Below are 22,805 nucleotides of genomic sequence, written 5' to 3' on the forward strand. Positions count from 1 at the left end.
CCCCAGTCTCTTACATTTCAACCAATCAGTTCATATTTTATTCATGTGAACGTTACAAACCTATTTCTTGAGTGTGAAGAAATTCTTTTTACCACCGACATTTAAGATGGCAAGTTAAACTTACTATCGAAAGCGAGGTATCACCTTACAGGATCCAACTTCTCTGAAGAAAGTTCCCTCCTCTTCTCATCTATGACAGCTGAAAGCTCCATCATTTGGCAACCAACCCCCTTCAAAAATTATCAGATGAGAGAGAGACCCACTTCGTTGTTTGGAAACAAAGTCTGTAATTTTGAGCTTGAATTTTGTGGTGATAGGTCGTCATTTGCATCACAAAATGGTAAAGAGAAAGGCACAAGTTTTTCCTTATATTTTCTCTTTTATTTATGCTCATCTTTTCGATATATTGTCGAAGAAACATTGTCTGGTGATCGTTAATTTTTCAGTTTTTATACATGCTTCCTTAGTACAATGAGGACCTCAATGATTCCAAGAGATTTCCCTCAAGCACATCCCTTGCGATATGACCAACAACAGCAGTGTCATGGCCATCAGCCTTTGATGGCACGAAAAAACTGCCTCCATCGGAGCACTGCCATAATCACTCCTTCCCTTCACATCCATCCCAACATCTACAGCCACAAGGCCACAGCCTCCTTGGCAGGTTTCTTTAAAACTTCTAGCAAAGACGCGTTCTGGCTGCACAAGAAATGAATCTGCTTCATGAAAACCATGATGGTCTCCGGGAACTCATAACCCGCCAGCCAAATATTCAATGCTGAAGATTTAAGGTACTGCAGATCTTCTGATGAATTCGGTGTTGCTATTGCAAGAACATCAGACGAACCCCACAAATCATATCGGTGTTTTTTCCCAAGGCTATATCCATTCGATGTTCAGCCGCTGAAAGCAGTTCTAGCATAGAGTCCATGCATGCATCCACTAACCTAAGACAAAAAGCCAACTAAATTCAAATTAATTTTTCAATAAAAACCCCTCAAATCCTAATTGTGTTATAGTGTTTATGTTTAGTTTTGTATTTTGATTTTACGAATTGGAAGCAAACGAAATCTGCAAGAGCTTAATTCAAATGCGAGCAAGAAGAGGAAGGAAAGAAGTAATGAGACGTTGCTCCAATTCCATTAGATTCGATTACATCTGTTGGAGTTTTGAGCTCCTTTAGTCCCACATTAGGGAACTCAAGGGAACTTGAGGTCCTTATATTAGTCATCTTTATTAGTGATTAGGCCCTGTTTGGTAGATCGGATAAAGGATCGGATAGGATTAGTTATACGGACTCGGGTGTTTGGCGTTCACTTGTACTAAATAAGCAGCGGATTAATTTAACCGGTCGGATAGGATAACACGGTATACACCCGCTTAATAAAACCAACCAAAATGCCCGGATTATTTAGTCGGGGAAGAAGAATATGGGAGAGAAAGGGAGGGAGTTTGGGGGGTGTGGCGGAGAGAGCTGGGAACAATTATTTGGGATTCTTCTGCAGTCGGGGAAGAAGAAGGGAGAGAGAGGGAGGGTCTTTGGGGGGTGCGGAGAGATCTAGGAACAAAAAAATGATTTCACTTTTTTTTTAATTTTTTTTTAAGTTTGATTCCTCCTATCTAGTATAATACCAAACACAGTATAAATAATACAGTCACTAGTCCGATACTGCACCAAACACTCGACTAATTTAGTCAGTACCATCCGGTGGCTATTTATCCTATCCGACAGAAATAGTCAGTACAGTCCGAGCTGTCAAACGAGGCCCTAGGTGTTGTACCATCTGGAATGAGGTTTGATGTCTAGGCCACTAATTGTGTGGATTAGACTTATGATTATACCATAATATTAATATTAATTAATCAAGATAAGGGCCATGGGGCCTAAGAATTAATTTCGAATTAAGTTTTTAATTAAAATTAATTAAAAACGTTTTGATTAGTAGGTGTAGCTTCAGATACATCCAAAAGATATTTGAAGAGGTATGAAAGAGCCTATATAACTGGAGTCTCAGTTCCATTGTATATCATCTTTTTCTTTTTCCCATCCTCCCATACAAAACCTTTCAGAGAGTAAACATACAAAACAATTCGCTAAAATTCTATAATCCAGTGCAGGTTGTAGAATTAGGTAGTTGTATCCTGGTCGAGCAGATGTTGTAAAACCACAAGCACAAGAGTAGGACGGAAATACTGTTCGAATGACATAGCTTTTGCGCTAGCCTCTACCTTTGATTCATTCAAGTTAGTACCATTTTAATTATGTATTTATTGTGTAATTTCATTCTGTATTGAAAGTATTTTTAAGGAATAAAGTATAAGTATTTCAAGTTCTATATTTCTGTTATTTTTGTTTCTAAATTGTTCTCCAACAACATCAACACAAGAAATGTGTGAGAGATATAATGTAGAATTATTAGAGAGACGGGCCAAATGTGTTTCAACAATATCGATATTGTCCCCAACTTGGTAACTACCACCTGCACAATCTGTCACGTTTGAGGTTTTATCATAAAATGTCTCAATATTAGTTGAATAAGGTTAAAATATTAAAACTCTTCTTTTCTTACCGATACGATCGATGTGAAATAATTTAACGTATAGCCATTGCAACTCACGCCCCGCACAACTTGGTGATGTGCACAACATACATACCACTTAAGTTACAAATCTGTTATGACAGCTGGCACAAATTCAACAATTTAACATGTTCTAATCCTAGCCGTTTGTTACAACTAAGAACACTAAGATTTTTTTTTATAGAGTTTTAACAAAACATTTTTGGTACTGTTCACTTTTAATAAAAAATCATATTTTTACCTTTATCTAGTACTATTCACTACACTTTTATTTGTTTTTTTCATTAAAACTAAAGATTTTTTGAACTTTTTGTTATTATTATTATTTTGTTTTTTAACGATTCAAGAAAAAAGTTGTAGTCCTTCGTACTTTTTGGTCAACAAAGAAAAGTTGTAATCTGTGAACAGAGAAACACTATACGAAAACGTACCTTTCTTGAACCTTCAGAAATGGCCTTCAGTAATCGATTAAGGTTTTGATTATGGACAATCGGGGGCCGATCAAAAAGAACTGGGGGATTAAGACATATGACTTTCACTTGTAGGGTGCTTCCTGTGGTCATTAAGATTTTTCATTGGGGTATTTTTGGGATTGTAATACGCCTGTGGTTTGGGTGAGTGGGGAAAGAGGTTTGGCTTTGTTGAAAGTATGGCGAGAAATCATAAATTGACAGGTTTGGGTCAGGTTGATTAAAAATTGTATTTTTAACGAGTCATCCAAACTCAACGGTTAAGATAATAGATAATTTAAACCTGACCCCTTATATTAGCAAATTAACCATTACTCATTAACAAAAAATAAATTTTATCATTTCAATCCATCTTAGGTTCTTAGCCTTGTGGATAAACGTTTTTGGATTAGCCTTGTACAACACTGGAGAATAAAGAGCTAAAACGTTTAATCTTTTGCATTTGTTAACCCGAATCGAACCATATAAGTAAGTGATCATTAACAGGTCCAACTTTTACTAGCACGAATTGGTATGCCTCCACCCAAATACTAATTTTAGCGAATGTGTTGAGTAAGATTAACGAATTGGATACAAATTGCCATCTCTGATCACTTATGTTCATTAAAAAATTTTATTTACTCAATCTAAAGACTAAAAAATAATGACACCATGAGCATGAGAAGACAATAACAAAAATAAGGGATGTATGTCTTTGTCAATACTTGCTTGGTAGTTTGCCAACTTCATTTTGAACAAGTTTTTTGCCGTTGTTTAAAAACTTGGGCTAGTTCATCACCAGTGAACTAAAATAGATGGCCTGCAATACTATGACTTTGTCAAACTACAGATATATTTTGTTGTTTTGTCATTTCAATAAGATATCAATTATTTGAAGCAGTTGCCAAATACTAAATCAACTTAAACTTATTATATGCATGTAACTCTAACAAAAGCTTGTTTCCTTTTGCAAATCTTTGTCATACAATGGCAAATTCAAGAATCTTCAATCGGGGATGCAACACGAATGTCACAGTTTCCTTAAAATATTTTGTCAAAGATCTTGCATGCATTGTAATCATCCTCGACGTGAATATCAAATAAACACTATACAGTTTTTTATGTCTCATTAGAAGGGTGGAGACAATTGCATACCCTAACTCCTATGTGGATCTGCTAGCCACAAAATTGTCTTAGTTTATATCTAAAGATCTAAAATATTTGATAACTTAACAAAACAACCAATTTAAAATTCATGAACCATTAGAAAACTTATTTTCTTGTTTTGCTTTATTAAGTTGTTAAATATTTTAAGCATTTAGACCTAAACTAACATAATCATGTGGCTAATATGCATTTAATCCTCACAGGTCCTCAAATGAGGACCTTGAGAGAGTAGGACTCAAATAAATTTTGCACACCTTCTTTCTCGTTTCTATGCACGCTCTTATTTAATTGTTCATTAGATCTCCTTTGCTTTGTTAGATCAAAAGCCAAAATAAACATGGAGTGAATAGCACCCTACCAGATCGGCCATCAACCTAATCATTTGGCATTATTTTGTGACTTTTTGTAAGTGGTGGTATGGAAGTTTCCCAAACCATCCTCTTCATTGCCAGTTGATATCTTTCAAAAATAAGATAATTAATTAGTGAAAACTTAAAACCATGAAAGTTTGCTAATGGAAATGTTCAAACTAAGACAGCTTCAAATTAGTGTGCTTAGCAGCTAGCTAAAACACGTTTTACCAAATCTACACTTTACCATTTCTCTTAACCTATAAAATGCAATTAACTTCAACTATTTCTTCCATCTCAAATCAACTTAATTTCTAATCTTCTCTATACTTGCTCAAGTCTTTAGCTGTTGAAATGGCTGCTGCCCCAGTGTTAAGATTGTGTTTGATATTCTTTTTGGCCATGTCGATGATGGTTTTCGTGTCATCGGCAGCTCCGACAGTTGGGTTTTATCGATCAAGTTGCCCTTCTGCAGAGGCAATTGTGAGAAAAGCCGTGACGAAAGCTGTGGCAAGGAATCCTGGCATAGCTGCTGGCCTCATCAGAATGCATTTCCATGATTGTTTCGTTAGGGTATGCTTACATTTTGAATTTTAATCTACATACAGATTTGTTATTAGCACTAGAAATAATAATTATACATTAGGAAAGTACGGAATGATTATTTTGAAGTGCCGATAACAGCTTTCTAATTATGTTAAAACTAATATTTAAGCACAAATAACATTCGTACGTTGCTTATTTCAGGGTTGTGATGCTTCTGTCCTACTTGATTCAACTCCCGAAAACCCATCCGAAAAAGAGCATCCAGCAAACTTTCCAAGCCTGAGAGGGTTTGAAGTGATTGATGAGGCAAAGGCAGAACTCGAAGCAAAATGTCCAAATACCGTGTCATGTGCTGACATCCTTGCATTTGCAGCACGTGACGGCGCACTTCAAGTTGGTGGAATAAACTATGCAGTGCCATCAGGTCGGCGTGATGGGAGAATCTCCCTCCGAGATGAGCCTAACGACCACCTCCCCCCACCTTCCTTCGGCGCCAACCAACTCGAGGAGAATTTCGCTCGAAAAGGCCTTAGCTTGGACGAAATGGTCACATTGTCCGGGGCACATTCTATTGGTGTGACACGCTGTTCTACCATCTTGGATCGCTTGTATTCCTTCAATGCAACTCACCCTACAGATCCTTCAATGGATCCCATATTTGCTAGAAACTTGAAGAAGAAGTGCCCTAGATCGTCTGACGATCGAAAAACTGTGCCGCTTGATGTTCTTACACCAAATGAGCTTGACAATAAGTACTACACTGATTTGAAGAACCACCAGGGTATGCTTGCATCGGATCAAACGCTTCTCACTAGCCGGTCGACGGCTGGGTTTGTAAGGAACAATGCCAGATTTGGTGCTGCATGGGCTACTAAGTTTGGAGCAGCCATGGTGAAAATGGGATCTATTGATGTCCTCACGGGAAGACAGGGTGAAATCAGGAAGAACTGCAGGGTTGTCAATTAGAATATCTGGGAATTTTATTGGCTCTAAATTTAATTGTAATTAAATTCATTATTAAATTTGTTAGTAAAATCTTTTCTGCTTGATTCCTTTCTTCACAAAACATTTTCGGAAATTATATGGATACAGGATAAATGTAGATCAAAATTCAAACAATAATATGTCACTGCATAAGTATGTATCGCATCATCGTTGATGCTACAAGTACTGACTATGATGCTGCTTTTAGGGGATTGCTCAAACATTTTTGTCACTTTTACTACAACTTTTTCATCTGTCTCACTTATCTTGTAACATGATTTTACGAGACGGCTTATTTTTACCTACTATCTCTAAAACTCGATTTCAATCTCACTGTCATTTGAAACTCAAAAGTCGTCTTGTTGCTCCTTAGAACTCGACTTTGATTCCACTTTGCCTCCTGAAACTCAAAAACCGCCACTTTATTCTCTAAAACTCAATATTCACTCAAATTTGATTTGTTTCTATATATGTATTCTGTTACATAACTATTATGTTTACTTATGTTGCATAATTAGGGCCCCTCTCCCTAATCGTTATCCATAAATTCATCCCTTTTCCCTCCATCTCCAACCACCTTATTACTAGTTCCATTAGTTTCGTTATTTCTTATGTTCTTAATGAAGGTGGGTGGTGAAAAGAGAAGATGTTTCTTTTTGTTTTTTTTTTTTACTATTCATTTATTTCGGGGAGTTTGGCATATTACCAATTTTGAGATTTGAGTAATTTTCTTGATATGATCACTTGGATTTCGAAGGGAGCAAGAAGAATAAAAAAAGAAGAAGCTAAACAGAAAGAGTCAGAGAGAATATTTCACAGCTGCAACATTCTAACCGTTACAGAATGATGCTCCACTTTCATATATTCATTCATTCCTTACATCAGTCATCATCACCATCCAAATACATAAGCCATTGTGATTATGACACATGGCAATTACAAGGCATGTGAGCCATTGAAAATGAAAATTGATCTACATTTACCGATGAAGCGGAAGCCCTTTTGAAAGAAGCTATTCAGGAACAGATGGAACGTTTTCTACTTCAGGAACAAGTATAAACAAAGTAATTACTTTGAATCTTCATCAATCTTAATTTAATTCTATTAATTCTACACTTGGCATATGAGTTCAAGCTATCTCAACAGAAAACAGTTTCACAAAATGACAAAATAGAAAATCTAAGGTAAATCATTTACTAACAAGAAATTAGTAAGCAATTTACTTTTCAACAACCAAGTATAAATTTGAATGGCATGAAAGGATGTTGAGAACTCATCTACGAGAATAGAAACTTATAAGAAAACATGAAGTTGAATATTAATTCTCATGTGGGAACTACACGAAACTGAATTTAAAAAACTTTATTAGATATGTGAGGGTTGACATAGTCCAAACTTAAGGGAAAGCATCTGTTTCCTTTCATTGGAACACTTGCAATCAAATCTTCCATCTGTCTATCTCCATACATATCAACCATGTAATCACCAAACACAAGCCAATATCCATGCTCTACCATTTGCCATACAATCAACAAATTCTCATCCAATCCAGGTACAATCATAACCTCTTTAATATATCTAGTCACACCCTTCATTTCTATAACCAAGGTACCTTTGCCTATTGACTGCATTAAATCTCCAGTAACCATTTTAACTCTACACCTCACATTTTTATCAACATCAATAAACAAAGATTCATGAGAGGTCGTATGATTACTACATGCACTGTTTACATACCATATGTTCATATTTCTTCCAATAGTAGCTGAATGACAAGCATAAAACATGGTTGTAGGTTCTGTTACCTGATTGGCAAAATTTACAAGCTTTCCAGCCTTGTTTGGTTGATCACAGTCCTTGATGAAGTGACCAAATCGATTGCAACCATGGCATTTTGGCTTCCCTTTAAATCAACACTCATCATAGTTTAGCTTATCACAATGCTTACATTTTCCCTTAGCCTGATCAGGTTTTCCTCCTTGGTCATACTTGCTACCTTGCTTAACAAGGTTCTAAGGTGTAGGGTCCCATTTCTTTCCCTTCAATTTCTAGTTCTTCTTTGGTTTAGAGTTACCAAAAGTGGAATTTGACTGAGTTCCCTTTGGATTCACACTCATACTACTGAAAACTCTCTCAGTGGTACTTTCAGCATGCCTATCAAGGTGCTGTGCAAATCCTCTCAATGCAGCAATAACCTCTTGCACCTTAATACTTTCAATGTCCTTAGTTTGTTCAACCACATAGCAAACAGGATCAAATTCTTTGGTCAAGCTTATCAGCAATTTCTGAACCAAAGACTTTCTGGGTAAATCTTCCCCATACCTTTCATTTGATTCACCAGCTCGAGAAGACAAGTGAGATACACAGACAAGGTTTCATCATCTTTCATCCTCGTGTACTTGAAATCTTGGCGTAGACCCTATAGTTTGATAGATCTCACTTGTTTACCACCACAAAATTCCTGGTGTAAAATATCCTAAGCGCCCTTTGAGGTCTCCTCATTTTAGATTCTGGGAAAAATATCCTTTGAAACAGCTCATTGGATGATACCCAACGCCTTAGCATCCTTCATTAGCTTATCAATTAGAGAACCTTTCTCTGAATCTGATGAGCCTTCATCTTCAACCTTTTTACCCTTCGATTCTGGAATTTCAAGACCCTTTTCGACTAAATCCCAGACTCCATGCAATTTGAAAATGGTTCCCATCCGGATCTTCCAAAATTCATAGTTGTCACCATTGAATATTGGAGCCCGGAGATCACCACCGCTTGATTTAACCATTTGAGACCTAAATCGATGAACTGAGCTGAAAATTTCACGTTGGATTTCCGAGCACATCCCTCACAGGTCTGATGCCCCGATTCCAGATAGAACCTAGGCTTGCGATACCATGTTGAGATTTGAGTAATTTTCCATTGATCCGATCACTTGGATTTCGAAGGGAACAAGAAGAATAAAAAAAGAAGAAGTTAGGGAGAGAGTCAGAGAGAATATTTCACAGCTACAACATTCTAACCGTTATAGAATGATGCTCCACTTTCATATATTCATTCATTCCTTACATCAGTCATCATCACCATCCAAATACATAAGCCATTGTGATTATGACACACGGCAATTACAAGGCATGTGAGTCATTGAAAATGAAAATTGATCTAAGTCCTGCACTTGGCATATGAGTTCAAGCTATCTCAACAGAAAACAGTTTCACAAAATGACAAAATAGAAAATCTAAGGTAAATCATTTACTAACAAGAAATTAGTAAGCAATTTACTTTTCAACAACCAAGTATAAATTTGAATGGCACGAGAGGAGGCTGAGAACTCATCTATGAGAACAGAAACTTACAAGAAAACATGAAGTTGAATATTAATTCTCAAGTGGGAACTACACGAAACTGAATTTAAAAAACTTTATTAGATTGTCGTGAACCGCTTATAGAGTCCGAAACTTGTTCTTGCTCTGGTTGCTATGGGATGCATCAATTGATTAAGTTTGATGGTATAAGGCTGTAGAAGAAGATGGAATCTGGAATCTGAAACCAATCCGGATGTGATAGTTGAAAATAAAACTTGGAAGTTCAATGTCTTTTAAAATGTTTTTTTCCAAGCTTGTTACTTGGATGGCTTTGTTAACTCCCTTATTATACTAATTAAGACTCCTAAATATATTTCTTGTAGATCACCGCAGCTAAGAGCGGTGCGAGTAAGGGAAAGGGATAGAAAGCATCGAATTCCAGCATTACACCGAAAAGAATCTCTCTCATTAATGGATGTATACGCAAACTTGTTATATTTGTATTAGGGTAAGGAATGAATGTGTATCTGAATTTGAACTTGGATAAATGTATTTTGATTTTAATCTGAAATGAATGGACGGATGGATGGATGATTTTTATCCACAAATACATATGGATTGATATATAGATATAGAATGTCTTCGATATAACAATTGCTAGGCATTAATTCAGAAAAAATGAAGAAGAAGAAGATTGTGATCACATGATTAACAGGATGATCATGTGTAAAATTTTCATCACAATGTGTAAAATTTGCCATCAGAATGTTTAAAATTGCATGATCAAAAGATTAAGAGTGAATGCTTGATTAAATATCTGTAACAAGCCATTAAACCAGTTAAAACTTTCTGGTCAGAGTCTTTGTTATATATCAAGGAATTTAGCAGGGGTGCAGTGTGGTAGATGTGAATTAAATCAGAACAGTAGTTAAAACTGGAAAGGTAATAAAGTGCAAGGAAAATGTCATGTACGGCGATTTAAGGCTCTTACCCATCTCAACTGGACCACCATAAATTCCACACCAATACCATAGATCCACTGTAATTACAGTTTGTACTGGAGGGATGGGTGGTGGCCGTGGCATGTCCGTCCCTTGCAAATTATTACCGTTCCAAAACAACTACTCCATTTACCAAAAGTTAATATGCTGGTTAATTAGTGTCATTTAGCATGGTTAAAAACCACCCTCTGGCTACTTAGTATTACGGCAGTGATATTCCTCTTCACTTGTAAGTGAGAGGTCTTAAATTCGATTCTCGGCAAAGGCGAATTTGAACCATATTATTACGCAGATAATTTGGATAATACATACGAGTAAAGAAAAAAACTCACTACTCTAGTTGACTGGACTAACCTCAAATCTATACATATCAGTTGAGTTTTTTCTTTGTGATTAACTAATTAACGGGGAAATTTGCCGCATACACAAGTGGTTATAAACTTTAACAACATAAAATGAAAAGAATTGAGGATACTAACTTTCTTTTGTTCAAATTGAGGATACTAATAAACGGACAAAAATAAAAAATTTTGCTAGGAGCAAAGGGCACTAATTAAACAGTCAGTAAAACACGTTTTAGTATCTTTTTAGTGTCAATTTATTGTCTGTGTTTAGTGTCTCTCTGTATTGTAAGTATACCTATTTCTAATCGAGATTTTTAAAAAGTCTTATCCACGACCACGAGTACTCTAGCTAGTTCTTCTAATTTTGATTAAAAGCTTATTACCCGTTATATTGGTGTATGTTTCCCTTAATTAACCATAACAGTAACAACTGCATTTAGCAAGGAAACCATGCATCCCTCTATAAATGGCAAGATAAAAGTGTTATTATGATCTTCATCAAATGGAAATCTTTTTCGCTATAAGAAGACTGATGTTACTTCACTTCCCAGTGTGAGTGACGTGTGAAGCTGAAAGAGAGCTTATAAACCCTAGCTTGTTCTTTACTATTCTTGAGAATCCTCTTTTTAAGATCATGGAGAGAGTGAGTAAGCTGGCGCTGCTCCTGACCGCCATCCTGGTGGTGGCTGCAATGCCGGTTGAGGGAGGCAGGATGCTCAAGAGCAACGAAAAGGGGGAGGTTGTTGCTCAGCCTCAGAACATTTACGGCGGTGTAGGTGGTATTTACCCAGGCTCACCAGGCTTTACTGGGATAGGGTTTGGGCCGTCAGGCTTCTGCTCTCTCCCTGGAGGCTGTGTACCTACAGGCGGTACAGGTTTTGGCTCAGTCCCACTCCTGCCCACCAATACCCCTGGTGTTCCTCTTGGCGGCGGTGGTATTCCTTTAGGTGCAGGTGGTGGCTCAGCTCCAGTTGTTCCATGAACTCTCAGAGACGACCAATTTGCTCCAGTGGGGTCCAGTTGGGTTTGGTTTAATGGTCTGGTTTTAAGTCCTTAATTAGAAATAATTTGTGTCTGGTTAGTTTTAATTAGTAGCAATATCGATCTCTCTCGTTGGTGTGTCTGCAGTCTGTTTAGGGTTTCCAGTGTTTGGTGGAGAAGCAAATAGCTGAGTCTATTTTGCTTGCTCTTAAAAGATTTAGACACGGTTTTAACTTGGCTGTCACGTGTTGTACTACTTCTTCGAGTATGCTATTAAATAATGTTCTTCGTTTTATTTTTAAGCATATTCACTTACGCAAACCTTGCTACGATTTTTTTTTCCTTGATGGTAAATTTCCCCTAAACTAAACATGAGAAACTCCCACTGTCTATATAGGCTCAATTCAATGAAACAAAATTTATCCTCGTGTTAATATGTTGCTCGAGGGTTTTAGCTCAGAGTGTTCAAATTATACCAGTCAAACCAACTGTGGATGCCTTGATCGAGGTTTGAACGACCCATCAGACTGGATGAAGTAAATAATAAAACCCTAATTTTGATGTCACCTTCCATACGTATAATCAAATTATAGAAGTTGAGCTGGTTTTTAAGGAGCAAGTTTCATCTAGCTAGAGTCCTTCCTTCTACTTGATAAGGGAGAGGATTAATTGCCGTTTCATATTTGCATACCAGTTTCCTTGGCAAAGTGCCACCTTGTAATTCTGTATTGAGATTTTTCCTTAGTTTATATGAAACACGTACACCACAACCGTAGCATTCCGGTTCAATAGTACATCATGTGTAAGTCTTTTTTTTTTTTTTTCTTTCACGGGAAGCTGTATTAATTATTGATTTGAAACTACATATAGTGGCGTACCGATTTGATGTAAGTCTCTCTGCTTTTGACATTGTTCAAAACTTGAAACTTGAAACATGAAACCACAATGTTGCTATCGATCTTCTCTATTGGATCTTTTCGTTCTAACTCATTGGCATTCTTTCTCATCTTGTTGTGTTGTACGATGACAAAACCGTTTAATTTTTAGTTTACTATTTAAAGATCATCTCTGCAAAAAAATAAAAATAAAATAAAAAAATAATAGTTTGAATAGCGTTGTCAAAATTTCAATATTTAAAAGAACAACATGGTTTATCTACTTATTGGATATCCATTACAATTAGATGACTAAACTATTTCGAATTTAGTTAACCTTTTGAAGTTTGACATTATAGAGTGACCTAAAAAATAGACGATTTGTAACATCATGCAAAATTACATAATAAAAGGGAAAACTGAAAAACTAGAATGATAAAGTTTATAAAAGAAGGTTGCTAGCATTCTTTTAAGTAGACATAGACCTGGTTTGGTACTGAGGTGATTCTGAAAAAAACTGGTATAAAAAAAAGTTGGGAGCTGTTTTTGTGTTTGGTAAACATTCAGCTTCAGTTTTTTTTCACAGTTTTGGGTGAAAAAAAACCAAAAACAAGAAGCTGCAAAACCCAGCTTTGAAAAATCGGTTTTTTTTCAAATCTGTTTTACATAAAAGTTTACCAAACACTATAATACTGTTTTTTTTTTTCTTTTCAAAAACACTTTTACAAAAAAGTTTACCAAACACTCTGCTGCTTTATTTCACAGCTGCTTATTCTCACAGCACAACAGAATCAACTTTTTTTCAAAGCACATCAATACCAAACCAGCCCATAATCATGTAAAAAGAATCGGCAGTTGGTCATCAACCACCAACTGGGACTATAAATGAAGCATAAAGTTTATGGTTGTAAACAAGTTTGGAGTTTGTAGTTATTAGTCTCATTCAGTGGGACTTCTTCAAGATTTCATAGCAACATAAGTATGCTCAAGTCTCAATCACCCAACAGCCTTATAATTTTGTTACCCAAAAGAAGCAAACCTAGTACTACTGTAGGATTGTGGCATTGTGCTATCAAAGCAAGGTGCATGAAAATCTCAAACCCTTGACTAATAGGTAGGTTGCCTTATCTATCCATGCACCTTAACCAAGTCTCAATCAACCTTTGTCTTTAACAATTTAGATTTAAGAAACATAAAACCACGTTGATGTGGGTTAGGTCGATTAGTTAATTAGAACTGAGTGTTCACCTACGTAGACTCGAGTTTGAATTTTTTTCCATACAAATTAGAGTAGTTTAGTTTGTCGCATTGTCATAAAAACCACATTAAGAAACCGTCTAATTTCTAGTAAGTAGTAAGTACAAAAGTGTTTTTATTATAAACATGTATATGAAGTTGGAATCATTGGGGCTAAGGGCTCATTTGGAACTCATTTGTAGTAAGCACAAAAATGAAAAGGAGAAATTAGAATCCCCTACATTTTTTCAATACATTTTAGATCAAACATTGGTTCCTTTCTAAGATTAGATCACACATTCATATCTAACAACGAGTTTTGTTACATTCTATTTAATTTACTAAAATAAATATTTTAATAAAAAAATCTTAAATCATCATAATAAGAGGCATAAAAATAGGAGGAAAAAAGGAAATGCTAACTTGAATAGACTTCTAATGAAATAAAATGAAATAAAATTAAGCACCAAAATTGTAGGGAAATTGTTTAATCAAATTTGTAAAAGGAATAGATACTTAGTTTATGACATTTAAAAACGAGGCATATATATCAAAACGTCGCAAATGAAAAAGACGTTACTTTATTCCGACTCTCCTATACGACGTCCCTTTTGGGTGGTCTTCGTCCCTTCGGCATTTGTTCCATCGACCTCTGGAAAATCGAAGGAAGATAGCCAAGAAAGTACTCACTGCGGGAGCTGGTCATAAGCAAGGGAAAAAGACTCCAAAGTTTCTCAGAAACCGCCTTGGTAGCGATGCAACAAAACTCTCTGAACTTGGTGATTGTCCTGACCTGATTTAAGAAAAAAAGGATGGAAACAAGGATCCACCAGAAGGATTGCTGGTACGTGGAGTTTGGCAAAATGGAGGTGGTCGTAAGCTCGTGAAGATGATCGTAGAAGTGAATCAAGTGATTGTCTAGTCCAAGCAAGAACCCATCCGTTTGTAATTGCACGGGTTGCCACCAGATGAACTCTCTTTTTTTGTATGAATGTGTTTCTGTGTCATATGCGGTCTGTATGTTTTCTGTAGTACTAGAAAAAAACTTGTAGCCGTTAAGGGAGTTATGACGAGTGATTATGGTTTAGAAGTAGCCTCGAAGGACCGTTTGACAACCATTTTGTTTAACAACAGAAACTAAAAAACGAAATGGTTATTGAATGGCCCGTTATATTACTTTGAATATCTGAATACTGTAACATTTATATGAAGTTTGCTCGTCGTTTATGTAGCTGTGCATATAAGGGCTGCTTATGGTGCAAGGCCGACAATTATAATTCATATGGATCATTACACCCATTCCAAATTAAGTTTGGTTTCGATTAATTTTAACGAAAATTCTAGTATGCGTTGATGTATTGCACACACTGTCAAAGAAACACTCGATCAGTGTAGTTTAATCATGTCATAAGGTCATTTCTAATCGAAGGGTCCAGAAGGTCAGAGGGCCAAAAATAACCCGAAAATCGTCTCCAACCAAGGGCTAGGCCAAAGGGCTCGTGGCATCTGAGATGGCCCCATGGAATCTGAAAGGGCCAAAGGGCTGGCCAGAAAAACATTAATCATATTGGTTATAACGGACAGAAATGCTTAAAAAGAAATTTGAATCCAACGGCTAGCTGGTGCGATTTACCGTTGGATTCATTTTTTTTTTTTTAATTCTCAAAAATTCTAATTTTTTTTCCTATAAATACCTAAACCATTCATTCACCATTCCTCACAAAATTTTCACCATTCCTACACCCTTTCAATTCTCATATTTTCTTTCCTCTTTCAAAAATCTATCCTTCAATTTTTTCAATAATTTTCAAATGTCCTTGTCTGCAATGAAAGATAGGGCTTGGGCCCAAAAAGAAGATGAAGTTCTTTGCAAGGCTTATAGATGGGTGTCGGAAGATAGTGTGAGGGGGAATTGTCAAACAAATGACGGTGTTTGGACTTGTGTGTCAAAAAAATACTTAGAGTTCTATGAAGGCACCATTCCAGTGAATATTCGAAACCACGAGAGTTGTTCTTTAAGATGGAAGAAACATCTTTAACCAAGTTTGAACAAATGACATCAAGCATTATTAGCAGCCGCAAGTACACATGAAAGCGGCACTAATTACTACAACAAAGTAAGTGTTTTCACAATTTATTTTAAATATTTAATTATATTACATTTAATTTCATAAATTAATTTCCTTTAATTTTTTTCTAGGTACGCCAAGCGGAGGAATTGTATATGGATAGCAGCTCGAAACCCTTTCAGTTTCACAGTTGTTGGGAAATTTGTAAAGGATGGGTGTTATTTGAAGATCCACCACATAGAGCTCCTATGCCGGTGTTCGGAACTGCATCCTCAGCTGCAGATATGGATGAAAATGGATCTCCAACCATTCAACAAATAAGGGTAGAAAATCCGTCTTCGGGTGAAGGTTCCATACCTAGGGCTATAGGACGAAACAAGGCTCGAAGGTTGAAGGAAAAGAGCAAGGCAAATGATGATTATGCCGCTCAACATGAAGTGGCGGCCTCATTGCGATTAATGGCGGAGCAAAATGCCCTTGAGGTGGAAGAAAGGAAAAGTAGGCATGAAGAATGGGCCAAACAAATACAAGAAGAGATGGATGATAAGAATATGAAAAGGAACACTTCGAATTACACTCCAATGAGTAAAGCCTATTTTGATAGAAAAAAAAAAAAAAAAAAAAAAATTATGATCCAGCGGCAGTTGTTTACTTCTGACTATACTCCTACAATGGCGGATGATGAAGATGATGTTGATTATGGATATTAAATTTAAGTTGTTGTAGTTTTTAAATTCAAGTTAATGTTGTTTTTAAATTTTATTTGCAATTTTTAAATTTAATTCGTCGTTTTTAAATTTAAGTTGTAGTTTTTAAATTTAAGTTGTTGTTGGATTTGAATTTAAGTTGTTGTAGTTTTTAAATTTAAATAATAAATTATATTTGGCCCTTTGGCCCTTGGTTAGAGACGGTTTTTTGTGACAGGGCTAAACGAGCCCTTTGGCCCTTAGTTGGAGACAGAGACAAATATGGCCTTATACTGTTCATTAAAATATTAATATCTTGGAGGGTCAGAGGTCTAAAACGAGTCCTCTGGCCAGCCCTTGGTTGGAGGTGGCCTAATACATTTGTCGAAATCAACTATTGGATCTTATTAAAATAATAATGTATTTAATGTTCAATGCATCAATGTCTAGAATACATTGTCAAAATCAACTAATGGTTCTTATTAAAGTTGTAATGTATCTAACTTTCAATGCTTGATCTTATTAAAATGATAATGTATTTAGTTTTCAACGCATCAATGTCTTGAATACATTGTTTAAATCAACTAATGGTTCTTATTAAAATGATAATTGATCAAATTTCCAATGCTCGTAATGTATCTGATAATCGAAGGTGACGAGTTTTCAAGTATGTGACTTTCTAGTTACCTAAAGACTCACGCATATGAGGGGCTAAGCTACATTAGTGTGTCTGACTGCTTAAATCCTAGTCTAGATTCTTTTTTCGTAAATTAAAGTAGTTTAAAAAAAAAATCTTGTCCCACAAAAAAAAAAAAAAAAAAAAAAAAAAAAAACAAAACAAAACAAAACAAAGCTGTCAGTAAAAAATCGGAACAACTGTCTACTACATGCAGGCACGCGGGGATAGCTCAGTTGGGAGAGCGTCAGACTGAAGATCTGAAGGTCAGGTGTTCGATCCACCTTCACCGCAAACTATTTTTTATTTTTAATCCTTTTTACGCCTTTCTTTGGCGATGCGTGGGGCCTAATACGACAATATCCTGTGTCGTTTCCTTCAAAGCTGAGAAACTGGAGAAGGTGAGTGTCATGAAACATGACAAAAATAAAATCACTATTTAACTTTATTTTCTTTTTTCTTTTCTTTTTTGAAAAACCAGAGAGCCATTTTCTTTTGTTAAAGCAAATTCCACATCAGCTTTGTGACATCACGCGTGCTAATAATTTTGGTAAGATTTAAGAAAATTAGCTTAATTATATGTTAATCAGCTGAGATTAGACCAACCATAATCCAACAACCGACTTGACAAATCATCAAACGGAATGATGGGTTAGGTGAGAAGAGATCTTATCCGGATCTCTTTCACTAAGATCATCAGATTAAGTGATCCGAGTCTTTAAAATTTCATCAAACGGTCAAAAATTATTATAGCTTTTAGGGAATCAAAACAGGTGGACCGTTGGATGAAATTTCAAAGATCTGGATTACTTGATTCGGTGACCTTGGTGGAAGAGATCCGAAGATGATCTCTTCTTCTAAGGTTAAGGGGAGACCATTTGCATGATGTGTATTCAACGTGGACTCCAATACTTTTACCAATAATGAAAATAAAGCTCAATCATCATAAATTTTATACTTATGCCCTTTGTGTGATTAGATGTTTTTTTTCCTTAATTTATTAATATTAAGAAGAGCGAAAAAAATTCAAAATTATTATAATAATTTTAAAATTTTAGAGTTTTCAGATTCGGAATGTACCGATAAAAATCCAATACTAAATTTACTAGAATATTAGATCACATGCCTATGTTTGGTTGATTCGAGTTCAAATGCAAAATCTAATTACCCACCTAAAAGGGTAAAAGCAAAGCAACTTTTTAAATTTGATTAGTCAATTGCTTAGCATGACAAATTATTAGTATGTGGGAGTATCAGTTGTGCAACAAGGGCGAATCCACTAAGGGACTAGATGCCTTCGAGGGGGGAAAAACTCTTTAGAGACTCTATGATAGTCATGTAGAAAATTCAGTCGTGATCACCAAGTGTTTGATGAATATGATGGGAAAAACGTCCACATGTGTCGAAGTTTCAACAAGTTTCAACATCATGGCTCCTCAGATGGTGACAAACACATTATTTCTATTGATTCCACGATATTCCCATTATTTTTGTTAATTCTTTTTTTATACTTCACATTTAAGTTTCCTAAATTATGATTATTGAATATTTCCTAAATTATGATTATTGAATACACGATGACGTAACGTGACATTACTTCCAACATGGAAAATGCCTCTTATAGTGGACAAGTGTAAACAATAACATATGATCAATCATGCAACGTGCAAGGGAGTGTGAACTACTTTATATACTTTTTCAAAGATCAACATGCTTATTTTATTTTTATCAAAAAGCATAAATCAATTCATCTCAAATTTCACATCCGGGAGTTGGTGAACCCCCAAATAACCCACCCCCATGCACTTACTCTTTGGATCTTTTCCTCCAAATTCACCAAATCAGGAAATTAGTGCTATTGAAATTTGATTTAACGACTACAAACAGGGACTCACTGTAAAAGTTATAATAATTTCAGCCGTTGGATCAAATTTCAATAGTACAGATCTCCTAATTTAATGAATTAGGAGGAAGGGATCCGGAAAGGATCTCTTTTCCACTTACAATACACTATTAATTCCAAAAAGTTAAAAAATAATAATTAATCAAAATACCAAAAGTAATCATTTAGAAAAAGAAAAGAAACTGGTGATGAGTTTCTATAAGAGTAATGTTAGGTGGATAAAATTTGTAAACTAAGCACGTTTATCAATACTTAATAATAATTCAATCATTAACTTCTATGTTATTTAGTTTGCACATCTACTCTCCATAGTATTACCCTTTCTATAAAGGCTTTTTATTCAAAATGGTTTATGAGATTGACATAATTCTTCATTTGGTCGTTGAGATATAAAATCAATAGAATTGATCCCTCATATTGTCTACTGTCAATCATTTGGTCATGGGAGTAATCTCAGTTAAATTGAGAGTAGTTTTGTCAAATCAACCCTCCCTTTGAATTAGTGGTTTTCTCAATTTAATAAATATTTTCCACAAAATGATTGACATAGGATATTGATTTTAAATCTCTGAGATCAAATGAGAAATTATGTTAATCTCATAAACTATTTTGAATAAAAAAAGGCTCTAAAAATTAGGTGTAAACAAAAAAGATACTGCAAATACATACTTACACGAACAAAGGATCAAAACCAAATCGGACGGACTGTCGCTTTATTTCACCGACTCCCTCCAATCCCAGCCCTCAATCTACCCTCATCCAACGGCCGTAATCTTCAGCCTCCCACGTCATCACCAAAAACAAAGCTTAACCGTCAATTCCCAGAGACTCCAAAAAATATGAACAAAAAAAAGCGGTGAAAAATTGAAAAACAAGTGGAGTGTAACCTGACTCTGTGTTTAAGCAACCACTATCAGAACGCTCCTCTGTCTATAAATAAAGCCCGGAGGTCTCGGATTCGGTGTGGCAAAGATTCGAGCTTTCAGGCAGCGAGACACTGGGAACAACCTGAACCTCAAGACCCAGGACTCAGATTTCCGCTTTTAGCAAGTAAGCACTTTTGAGAAGCTCAACATTTCATGCAAATGCTTTTGCTTTTCTTGTTTTTGAGTTGTATTTTCTGTTAGGTGCTGTAAGCCGTTCGGATCTCGCCCTCTGCAGTTTAAATTAATGTAAAGTAGAATATCGATTGTATTATAAGTTGAGCAGTTGGGTTTTGTTTTTTTAAGATTTGGGTTACTGGGTTTTTTTGTAAGAACTTGACTACTCAAGATGAGTATGAATTCTTATTCAAAATTCTTGATGTTTTTAATCATATAGTTATGTGTTTATGATCAAAACCGTTCATACAAGATCATATCTGAAAAAAATAAATTAAAACTAGGTCGTTTAGTTAATCTATTGTAGCAAATACATAGACGGTTTGTAATACTTTTACCAATATCATTCATTTGTTTTTAAACAATTTTACGATTAAACGACCTTAGTTTTAATTAATTTCTTGCAAAGACGATCTTTATATGGTGATTTATAATATGAACGGTTCTGATTATAAACATGAAGTTCTATAAATAGACAACGAACAATTTTGAGAAATTTTGAGCAGGAGTTCCTACTCATCTTTAATTAGCCATTGTTCTTCTTATAATTGCTTTTGTTGGGTGCGTTCAATTTGTGTTTGTAATGATGTCTATGTTTTTAGCTTCTTTAGGCTCATTTGGTGTCTAGGTATTGTTGGATTGGACAACGAACTAGATTTTGTGTATATAAGCACGAAATGGACGTTAACTTCCAAATCTTGTCCAAGTTGAAGGGAGAAGATGAATTGGTTATGAAAACAACTTATCCCTTCTGCCTTTGTAGAATTGGGAGGAATAAGTTTTCTTCGTGAATAAATCCATCTTTAAGTCGGACATGATTTGGAAGTTGACGTCCATTCTCTAAATCCGAGTTCGGATTTTCGATCATTTCTATAAGATGTGGTTAACGGAATATTCTCCGGTTGATAGAGTTCAGCTACTGCTGAATTATATGGTGAGGTACTTATTAACTCTGATTCTGTTTTTTGTTGCAGCTTGTAAGAATGGAAGACACCTTCCTGTTTACTTCGGAGTCTGTGAACGAGGGACACCCCGATAAACTCTGTGATCAGATTTCTGATGCAGTGCTCGACGCCTGCCTCGAACAAGACCCCGACAGCAAAGTTGCCTGCGAGACTTGCACCAAGACGAACATGGTCATGGTCTTCGGAGAGATTACAACCAAAGCCAAAGTGGACTACGAGAAGATTGTGCGAGATACCTGCCGTACAATTGGATTTGTTTCAGATGATGTTGGTCTTGATGCTGACAACTGCAAGGTCTTGGTTAACATCGAGCAACAGAGCCCTGATATTGCCCAGGGCGTTCACGGTCACTTGACCAAGCGGCCTGAGGAGATTGGTGCGGGTGACCAGGGTCACATGTTTGGTTATGCCACTGACGAGACCCCTGAGCTTATGCCTCTGAGCCATGTTCTTGCCACCAAGCTTGGTGCCCGTCTCACTGAAGTTCGCAAGAATGGAACCTTGCCGTGGCTGAGACCTGATGGCAAGACGCAAGTCACTGTTGAATACTACAATGACCATGGCGCTATGGTTCCAATCCGTGTCCACACGGTTCTCATTTCAACTCAGCATGACGAAACTGTTACCAACGACGAGATTGCTGCTGACCTCAAAGAGCATGTTATCAAGCCTGTTGTTCCTGAGAAGTACCTAGATGAGAAGACTATTTTCCATCTCAACCCATCAGGTCGATTTGTCATTGGTGGACCGCACGGTGATGCTGGCCTCACTGGCCGCAAAATCATCATTGACACCTACGGTGGTTGGGGAGCTCATGGTGGTGGTGCCTTCTCCGGCAAGGACCCTACCAAGGTAGACAGGAGTGGTGCCTACATTGTTAGGCAGGCTGCTAAGAGCATTGTCGCCAATGGTCTTGCTCGCAGGTGCATAGTGCAGGTCTCGTATGCCATTGGTGTTCCCGAGCCACTATCAGTGTTTGTTGACAGTTATGGCACCGGAAAGATTCCTGACAAGGAGATTCTTAAACTAGTAAAGGAGAACTTTGATTTCAGGCCCGGGATGATTGCGATTAACCTCGATCTCAAGCGGGGCAGGTACTTGAAAACGGCTGCTTACGGACACTTCGGTAGGGATGACCCTGACTTCTCATGGGAAGTGGTGAAGCCATTGAAGTGGGAAAAGCCCCAAGAGTAGAACAAGTGCTTTTCCTCTCTGCTTGCAGTTGATCAATAATCTGCTTCTTCCGAGCAGCCGGTTTTTGAAATCAAGAGTCTTGCTTTTGCTTTTTCTTGTAATTGTCTTTCCCTTATCTTTTTTTCCACTTGAAATATTTCAATTTGGCATGTTTGGATCACATTATACAAGATGTATTGAATTCTGAGTCTTGGTGTATGAAAACATATAGAAAAAAAGCTGGTTTCTTATTAGCTGCAAGGCAACTTCAATGTGTTGTTGCATTTGTTTGGTAAAAAAAGAATCAAAAGTATGATACATTATTATTAAGCTAAGGAATTAACGGATTTGAATCTTATGCGGATTTTTCATATTCTATTAATTATATCAGATTCGAATTTTTGTTACTTCTTGTGGCATTG

General features: G+C 36.3%; 3 protein-coding genes and 1 non-coding gene across 4 annotated transcripts; 3 read left to right on the forward strand and 1 right to left on the reverse strand.

The window, feature by feature from the left end:
* The first annotated feature begins 4,859 nt into the window (after nucleotides 1-4,859).
* On the forward strand, nucleotides 4,860-6,215 carry LOC137744661 (peroxidase 5-like). Its single transcript, XM_068484430.2, has 2 exons — nucleotides 4,860-5,118; nucleotides 5,293-6,215. The coding sequence occupies exons 1-2, from the start codon at nucleotides 4,900-4,902 to the stop codon at nucleotides 6,055-6,057; spliced, it is 984 nt and encodes a 327-aa protein (XP_068340531.2). The 5' UTR covers nucleotides 4,860-4,899; the 3' UTR covers nucleotides 6,058-6,215.
* Nucleotides 6,216-7,427: 1,212 nt separating this feature from the next.
* Nucleotides 7,428-8,857, reverse strand: LOC137745520 (uncharacterized). Its single transcript, XM_088681641.1, has 4 exons — nucleotides 8,633-8,857; nucleotides 8,439-8,494; nucleotides 8,150-8,397; nucleotides 7,428-7,978 (listed from the first exon to the last, which is right to left on the reverse strand). The coding sequence occupies exons 1-4, from the start codon at nucleotides 8,855-8,857 to the stop codon at nucleotides 7,428-7,430; spliced, it is 1,080 nt and encodes a 359-aa protein (XP_088537767.1).
* Nucleotides 8,858-17,463: 8,606 nt separating this feature from the next.
* Nucleotides 17,464-17,536, forward strand: TRNAF-GAA (transfer RNA phenylalanine (anticodon GAA)). Its single transcript has one exon. It is a non-coding gene; the product is annotated as a tRNA-Phe (tRNA).
* Nucleotides 17,537-19,838: 2,302 nt separating this feature from the next.
* Nucleotides 19,839-22,655, forward strand: LOC137744931 (S-adenosylmethionine synthase 2). Its single transcript, XM_068484749.2, has 2 exons — nucleotides 19,839-20,195; nucleotides 21,220-22,655. The coding sequence occupies exon 2, from the start codon at nucleotides 21,229-21,231 to the stop codon at nucleotides 22,402-22,404; it is 1,176 nt and encodes a 391-aa protein (XP_068340850.1). The 5' UTR covers nucleotides 19,839-20,195; nucleotides 21,220-21,228; the 3' UTR covers nucleotides 22,405-22,655.
* Nucleotides 22,656-22,805: the final 150 nt, after the last annotated feature.

The sequence above is a fragment of the Pyrus communis genome, chromosome 12, assembly GCF_041283825.1.
Source record: "Pyrus communis isolate YQ-2024b chromosome 12, ASM4128382v1, whole genome shotgun sequence".
Classification (NCBI taxonomy): Eukaryota; Viridiplantae; Streptophyta; class Magnoliopsida; order Rosales; family Rosaceae; genus Pyrus; species Pyrus communis.